The 8,859-nt window shown below is 39.1% G+C and overlaps 1 protein-coding gene across 1 annotated transcript; it reads left to right on the forward strand.

The window, feature by feature from the left end:
- Positions 1–2,529: 2,529 nt before the first annotated feature.
- Positions 2,530–7,731, forward strand: LOC111663944 (LIM/homeobox protein Lhx1-like). Its single transcript, XM_023418356.2, has 5 exons — positions 2,530–3,086; positions 3,620–3,840; positions 4,201–4,475; positions 5,274–5,430; positions 5,688–7,731. Exons 1-5 carry the CDS (start codon positions 2,749–2,751, stop codon positions 6,062–6,064), a joined length of 1,368 nt encoding a protein of 455 aa, XP_023274124.1. The 5' UTR covers positions 2,530–2,748; the 3' UTR covers positions 6,065–7,731.
- The last annotated feature ends 1,128 nt before the right edge of the window (positions 7,732–8,859 follow it).

The raw sequence follows: 8,859 nt of genomic DNA on the forward strand, positions 1-8,859 counted from the left end.
TGTTGAGGTGTTTTCGTGTCGTCTATAACTTTCCCTTTCCACCGCTGCCTAATCAGTTTTAATTGACTTTAATTAGCATCAAGTAATTAATTTTGTTTTCCACAAATTATTTGTATGAATATTCCCCAGTGGGTGGCCTCGCTCATCTCGTTAGGGCCAATTAGCTACAATTAACAAATACTAATGACATGCTTTTTTCATTCCAAAACAAACAGTGTGGCTCCTGCCAGATTCCAGTGCTGCACTGAGACCTCTTGTGTGTTGGAGTGGTGCTGGGGGCCAGCGCACTGGGCCAGGCTCTAATCAACACCTCTCATGGAGAAACACAAACCCAGAAGGAGACACTTATCCACACAATTCACACTTAGTGCACCACAGAGATAATTACTTTCCCCTCTGCTCTGCTCAGTGTCACCCACTGTTACGTTTAGACGCCTGAGACCAGATTTAAGAAAGTGAGAGGATGTATGAGACGTCTTCAGCATTCACTCTAATTGTGTCTGAGAGCATCACATTTATACATTGTCATTGTTCATAGTTCACATGAAGAGAAGCTCTGACAGCTGGATGTGACTGACAGGAGACAAAAAACTAAAAGAAGCTTCAATTGTTCACTGGAAGGTTTCTGCTCATGATTTCATGTCGTTTAATTCATTTTAAAAAGCATGAGTGTTGGAGTGTTGTCCATGGAGCATGATGGAAGAATCCTGTCCAGCACAGAAAGTAGACCCGCTATGAGCCCACTGCTAATATGAGCTGTATCCAATAAAATCAGAGGTGGAAAGTAACGAAATACATTTACTCACATTACTGTATTGAATACTTTTTTTGTGTATTTTGTATTTTTTAAGTACAATTTAAAATCGGTATTTTGTATTTTACTTGAGTACGTTTTGACAGTATTATTGTAGTTTACAGTAGTTTTGTACTTAGTTACTTTATAAATCCTATCCGTTACTGAGTAAAAATAACAATTCAACCAACAGGGGAAAAATATGCACCAGAACCATAGACAGTAAACCAATGGCCAGAACCAACAGTGACAAATGATGACGTGATTAGCACTGTGAACATAGAGGGTGCGCGCGGACAAGCTAGGTTAGTGGGCACGAAGTCTTTAGTCTACCCTCACACCCCACACAAAGAAAGTAACTAAGTAACTTTTACTTAAAGTACATTTGAAATGAACTACTTTTTACTTTTACTTGAGTACATTTTCAGATGAGTACTTTTACTTCTACTTGAGTAAGATTTCATCAAAGTATTGGTACTTTTACTTGAGTACAATATTTTTGTACTTTTTCCACCTCTGAATAAAATGAGTTTGTAAACTGGTAAATGCTGTTTTGTAATAAAAACCATGTAATGTCATAAATTTGGGGGAAAGATGTTCCTGTTCATGAGGTGAATTAATTGTGGTTATTTCTCTGACACATTAAATAACATATTTCTGAGGTTTAGGAAAATATTTAGGACATAGGAGGTTCAATGAGTCAATAACCCCTTATCCTCCCTCCATATTTTGCTCATTTGATCGATTATTATATTGATTTTTTTATTGTTAACCGTTAATGTTTTTTTAATAAATACAGAACAGAGAGATCTGTTTTTGATTTGGAATAACTTCGTGGTCAAATGAGGTTGCGAGCGCTGGGTGAAGATGTTAGTTTTGATTTTTTTTTAAGCTGATAAAAAACACAAAGAAACAATCAAATCTCCTCCACTGAAGTTTAATTCAATGGAGCTTAGATTTTCCCGGGTGTTGTATCAGGGACAGACAGAGCTGGGAGCCAGTGTGGGAAACGCGCTATCTCCGTCCCCAGTGCACCAACACGGAGCGATACCATCTAGAAGAAACAGCCAATCAGCGGAGATTATAACCATCAGTGATCCTGGTCCTTTAGGACGGGATGAAGAATAATACTGAAGCACAACATTAATAATAAAAGCCTTGTGTTCATCCGTCCTCTTCACACTGATGATGATTTATCATCTGCACTGATGCGGTCCACAGGAATACTGGATTTATTCACATGATGTCATCACTGACCCTCGGTCAGTTCACTGATGATCCCACTAAGAAGTTATTATTAGAATGAGAATGTTGGTTGTTATGTTTAATACAGTTTGTGAGAATAAAGTTGGCGAGGTTTGGAAGAAACCTTCTGATATCTTGAGCCTTTTATTTCAATTTTATAAAATTAATTGAATTTTTTTTTATTTCTGATTGGTTGAGATATCTCTTTTGAATAAGCTGTTTTTGGAAAAGGAAAAACAAATTCTTCTGAATCAAAAGTTTAGACGTTGTAAAATACAGATTATGAGTCCAAATTAATTTTGCATCATGACACTAATTTACTACTAAATATTTTTATTTTTATCTTATTTTATTTTACATAATAGCCTTCATGCAGTGAGTGAAAGGAACCGTGGTCTTATAGGTTTTTACTGAATCTGACGTCACAGCTTTCTTCACAGGCAATAGGCTGAGCTTTAAGAGGTGCGCTCATTTCCAACGTTTCCCTCAGACTGAGCTCAGAGAGCTGAGCGGACTCATGGCAGGGCTTTTAGACACCACTCAGGATATACTGAACAACACTGAGTTGTAATCTCACGGGTAGCTACCTCACCTTTAAACCTCGAATCGTCTTGATGGCCTCTGATCTCCAGTCGTTTTCATCCTGTTTCAGAAATGCTGCCTGACACTTTCTCTCCACATCTGAGCTTTAGTGTGGAGCTGTTGTCCACATGTGGATTGTTGTCCCGTGGAACAGAAGAGCTGCGTGTGACCTCACGGACGGTGATGTAATTACTGACATTAGTTTGGATACAGTGGATTTCCTGGATCATACCCAAGCAAGTGAAGACGGACACGTTGGAGAGAGACGCAGAGCGTGGGCAGGGAGACTCCAGACGATGCTGCAGTGTGCCAGCTGCGAGAAGCCTATTCTGGATAGGTTCTTGCTCAAAGTTCTGGACAGACCGTGGCACATCAAATGTGTCCAGTGCTGCGAGTGCAAATGCAGTTTGACAGAGAAGTGTTTTTCACGGGAGGGGAGGCTCTATTGTAAGAATGACTTCTTTAGGTAAGAACCCGAGGCGCCCACCGTTTAGTATTTATATTTTATTAACAGAAGAAAATGCAACTGTGCCAAAATTATATTTTTATTGTCAATAAAAAAAGAATCGCTCCCTGACGCTGGATCCTTAAACACTGATGGAGCTTTACTCCGCGCGCTGACACATCTGAGGCCATGTGACTCTTTTTATTTTTCCTCTAGAAACACAAAAAGAAAAAAATGTGAAAATACATTATTTCCATTCATAAAGACACTAATGTATATTACATTATTTTATCACGTTCTATGCGTTTACATTTGACTTAATATAATTGTAATTTGATATGTGAGATGAGCTGCACAGTTAACAACTGTCCCCGGTGTCTTTGTGGGCCATTAGCCTGAGGAGACCTGAAGTCAGTGATGACTAGTCTTTTTGTTTAGAATTATAAAACCATCAGAAATTAACTTTGCTAACAACAAGTGTAAAACAGTAACATTACATTATGTAACACCTACAGTGAAACTTCCCTCTGACTGTTGCTCTGCCTCTTGAACAGGAGATTTGGGACCAAGTGTGGCGGCTGCGCTGAGGGGATTTTACCCAGTGATCTGGTCCGCAGAGCCAAGAGTAAAGTGTTTCACCTGAACTGTTTCACCTGTGTGATGTGTAACAAGCAGCTGTCCACGGGAGAGGAGCTGTACATCCTGGACGAGTTCAAGTTTGTCTGTAAAGATGATTATCAGAACAACAACGGCAAAGACACGATCCTCCTCTCGGGTGATTATCAGCCATCACTGCAGTCTTTAAATGTTTTTTTTTTCTTAAAAAAAGGTTATTTTTCTAAATCAAATTATTGATAAATGACATGTAAGGTGGGCATTGTTTTATTTTATTTTATTTTATTTTATTTTTATTTCTAATTCTATTTTTATTTCTATTTTTATTTTTATTTTTATTTTTATTTTTATTTTTATTTTTATTTTTATTTTTATTTCATTATCTTCAGTGACAGTGTTCCTGACATAAATGTGCTTCTGTGTTAATGAGTTACATTAAAACGTCTGAGTGGCAGACTGACATCCTGTAAATATGGATCCTATAATTACTAATACACAGCGCGTGTTATTGTCACGACAGTCACGACGTGCAGCGACCCAAGTCTGTCCCCGGACTCCCAGGACCCGCAGGACGACGGGAAGGACTCGGAGACGGGACATTTATCTGATAAAGACGTTTGCAACAACGAGAATGAGGAGCAGGGCGCCGTCGGGAAGCGGCGCGGGCCTCGGACCACGATAAAGGCCAAGCAGCTGGAGACCCTGAAAGCGGCTTTCGCGGCCACACCGAAACCCACCAGACACATCAGGGAGCAGCTGTCGCGGGAAACCGGCCTCAACATGAGAGTCATCCAGGTAACAAGCGACAGAGAAAACGAATGTATTTACTATGACCCCCCTCTGCATCCATTATCGGACAGTCAGCTGCGACTAAACAGGAAACAACGACACAAACAAAACAACACACACACATATATGTGTGTGTTTGTATTTATATTTATATTTATATTTATATAATAAAGTCAGCAGCTGAAGTGAAGCACAGAACACCAGAAGAAGCTTTTATGGACACCAATAATCACCAGTGGCTTTCGGCGTTTTTAGACTCCACGTCTTTCAGCCACCCTGAGGGAATTCATCCTTAATGCTCTTTCTTACTTTTCAAATGGCTTTTTAAAGCAAACTGTTTTCCGCCTAATCTTTACTCCCCTCGCGCTCCTCCAGCTCTTAAAAGCAGGACTCACTCAGCACTGAGGTGCATGGACGTTTTTAAAAAGCTCCCTTCATGAAACCCACTCACGGACTAATTAATCATTTTCTACATCGAAATGCTTTAAAAGTGAAGAGTGTTTTAGAGTGTGTTACACATCAGTTCATGTTCCCAAAATTAGCTTCAATGTAACAAACTAAATCTTTTTCCAGTTCAACAGGATTTCTCACTTAGATATTATAAATTACAAACTTCAGTTTATTCTGTATAATATTCTATATTCTATTGTATAATATTTAAAGTGTCTGTTGTCATCAAATAGTCGGAAACAATTCAGTGTAAATATTCATGCAGCTCAGAAATGTTGCAGTGAAACTTGAACGGCGCTGGAGGACACCTGCTCGTCCTGTCTCACACCGGCCTGTCCTCTCTTTGTCCTGCAGGTGTGGTTCCAGAACCGCAGGTCTAAAGAGAGACGCATGAAGCAGCTGAGCGCGCTGAGCGCGCGAAGACACGTGTTCTTCCGCAGCCCGAGGAGGATGAGGGCGCTGGGGGAGAGGCTGGAACCAGGAGAGCTCGGACACTTCTCTTACTATGGAGGTGAGCTGCGTTCAGGGGATAAAGGATTGACGAGGTTCCTCAGTCTGTTGATGGTGATTTGATGTTAGAGTGAAATGTGCATCTTCAGGTGTTTTCACTAGAATTGATAGAGTCTTCTTGTATTGAGGTGTTTTCTGTTTCTGTTGATTTGACTACATATTAAAAAAAAATTAAATTCTGTTCATGTTGTTTTTTTTCTCTTTAAATTAAATTCAGACATAGACCTCACACTAATCCAGACTCTTCCATGAACACAGATTATCCTGGTGAATACTACAGCTCAGGAGGGAATTACGAGTATTTCCAAGGCCCACCATCGTCCCAGGCCCAGACTCCAGCAGACCTGGGCTTTGTGCCCTCCTCTGTCCCTGCTGGCACCCCATTAGGAGCCATAGACCCCCACCACCCGGGCCACCACTGTTCTGGAGACGTGCAGTGCTTCTCTGACACAGTGTCTCATCATCCCGTGGACTCGCCCAGTCCTGAGCCCAGTGGACCGGGCTCAATGCACAGCATCTCCAGTGAGCTGTGTGGCCCCAGCACACCCTACACCACTGTGTCCCTCAGTGACAATGGATACACCAACCAGCTGTCACAGCCGTCCTCCGAACTGAGCGAAGGCACGGTCTGGTAATCCAGCTGAAACTGAACCACAAGGCACACTGGGATTTTGAAGGCAAATCAGTGCTTGTTATTTGTTTTTAAATGGACATTTATTTATTTATTTATTTATTAACTAATTTATTTATCTATCTATCTATTTATTTATTTATTTGCTTGCATTTCTGTTAAGCTCTATTTAACGATTTATAAATCTCTATATTTGTATGTCAGTATAATTGTTTATTGATTAGCTAATCAATAGATTGTGTTAAAAAGAAATCCGTGTGAATTTGACTCATTAATAGATTGATACTGCTGGACCACACTGATCAAGCAATAAACAAACACATTTATAGGCTGCAGAAAGTGTTTTTTTCTGCAACATTCAGTATTTGACATGAAATTTTAATGTGAAGATGTTTGACGGCATTTTCATCACATTTCAGTGTTTTACACACACACACACACACACACACACACGCACACACACACACACACACAAACAGCCCCTCCCTCCACCTATGAGTTCACATGTAATAAAAGATTTTATCAGTCGATAACAGGTTATGATTGTGATGTTTAAGACGTTTGACCAAAAACCTCTCAGGACCGTGGAAGCATCGTTTTGGTCTGTTTTTATTTGCCAGTCCTTTAATTATTTGATTGTCAACACGTGTTTGCCTTCAAAAGGATATCTTTATAAATCTGAAAATTTTATATGTAACAGAAAATGATTTGACTTTAACATGACACGAGTCCAACCTTATATAGAGAATAATGGACACTTGTACAGAACAGTCAGTTGTTTACTCAAAGCTCCAGTATTCAGGGCTTCAAATGTCAGCTGTATAAAACCTCTTGGTTCACATTTAATGCAAACAGACCAAACTTTTATAGCTGTTTTCTTTATGTGGCTCACTGTGCTCGTTTGTATCATGTCCTCATTAAAAAAGAAAAAAAATACCAATAAACTGTTGCCAAATGAAAAGCACAGCATGAATGCTGCACCTTTAGTTGTGAGAAGCATCTGTTTCTTAAGTGTTCACTTCTTAATTCTCTGAGGATGTTTCTGAGGTCAGTTCTCCAAACACCCAAGACTGAAAGAGTTTGTTTTTCTTTATTCTTTATGTATCAAAATGTCAAATGATTTGACACTGATGGGCTCACATGCTGTCAGCAGCAGCAGCAGCAGTAGCATGTTTTCCCCGAGATAATACAAGACTGTTTCAGTTTATGTTTAGACCATTCACTGTATAATAAAACACATATTCAACATTGTTATTTGTTAATGGTTTTGGGATGTGTATATATCCTGTAAATGTATATGGACAGTGATTTATGAAAGCATCCTCTGACAGAGTTCAATGATAATGTGAGGATCTCCTGCAGGACACATGTATGTATTTGCAGAGCTGCTCTCTGTTCAACAGGGTTGAAGGTTTCATAAACACTTTGATCTCAAAGCTGAAAAAAACAGTGTCAGCAACTTCAAATGGCAAAACTCAGAAATATACAGAGACATGTTTATAATTAAACACACCTACATAACTGCATCACAATGATTGTGAACAACGACCGCCATGTACGATGATTTGAGATTATTTTCTCTGCTGTAGATTATTATTATAGATTATTAAAACACACCAATAGATATCTGCTTCACTTTCATCAGCTGTGAGCTGCAGCAGCTTGTCAGTGGTTGAAGTTCATCTTCCTTCATTCATGGAGTTTCACAGAAAACATTTGATCATTTATCATTTTTATCATTATCCCTGTATTTGTGTGTCCATGAGAACATGCTGTCTGACACACACACACACACACACACACTGAAACAATTAACAGTTAATTGATTACTTGATCAACAGAAAATGAATCATCAAATATTTTGCCATCTGATTGATCGTTGAACATTGAGGCTTTTTCTGACAATAATATCAAACTTTCTTTGGTTCTGTAGCTTTTCACATGTGAAGTTGTTGTTTTTATATCATAATAAACTAAATTTAAAAAACAACTAATTTGAAGAAATCACCTTGGGCTTTAGGAAACTGTGATGTTTTATGGACGTTTATTGACCAAATAGTTGATTGATTAATAGAGAAAATAATCAACAGATTGATACATATGATTATTCCTAATGAAAATAATCAGTAATTGCAGCTCTAAACAAACCTAATGGTGGGGCTCTGATTACATACCATTACAACGACAACTTGTTGTTGTTGGATTTAGTGGATTGCGATTGGCTGTCTCACTGAAGATACCTGAGAATTTCATACCTGAGAATCTCCATCATCGGTTGCTGTCATGTTATTCTTGTATGGACGAAGTTAAACTCTTCAGATCTTCACTCGACACAACCGACAGACAACATCACACTTTTTTTCAATGATGCTAAATTTTTTGCAGCATTAAGTATTTTCTGTTGTTACAGTCTGATGAATGAGCCTTTTCTCCAGAACTCTACAGCTGTAAACATCTGGACGTGGAGCTGACTTGTCCTCTTTCTGCAGCAGCATCTTCAGCTCGAGCTGCTTGTTACTGGCAGCGCTGGCTAATCTAGATGAGACATCTCTCCACCAATCAATAAACTTTTGCATCCAGGAGCAATTGATCGGCTTTCTTCGGATCACTTTGCAAATATTTGTGAGCTGTTGAGTTTATAAAGTGTCTGATGTCTGCTCTGTACTGTGAGGAAGGAACACGCTGTGCTACGAAAAGCTTGGACCCAAAAGTCATTTGTACCATGTAGCTTGAAATTTCTTCCTGTTTCCTTCTTTTCTCATTGAAATTAATTCACAATAATTTTCTCCAAGAGCAAAC

Source organism: Seriola lalandi, unplaced genomic scaffold (genome assembly GCF_002814215.2).
Source record: "Seriola lalandi dorsalis isolate HSWRI2012SDOR001 ecotype SW California unplaced genomic scaffold, Sedor1 jcf7180002054581, whole genome shotgun sequence".
Classification (NCBI taxonomy): Eukaryota; Metazoa; Chordata; class Actinopteri; order Carangiformes; family Carangidae; genus Seriola; species Seriola lalandi.

Excerpts from the sequence above, each read along its gene's own strand:
- LOC111663944 (XM_023418356.2), top strand. The coding sequence starts at position 2,749 with ATGTGGATTGTTGTCCCGTGGAACAGAAGAGCTGCGTGTGACCTCACG. Across the intron at positions 3,087-3,619 it reads TGTAAGAATGACTTCTTTAG|GAGATTTGGGACCAAGTGTG; the intron begins GTAAGAACCCGA and ends CCTCTTGAACAG. Across the intron at positions 5,431-5,687 it reads ACACTTCTCTTACTATGGAG|ATTATCCTGGTGAATACTAC; the intron begins GTGAGCTGCGTT and ends CCATGAACACAG.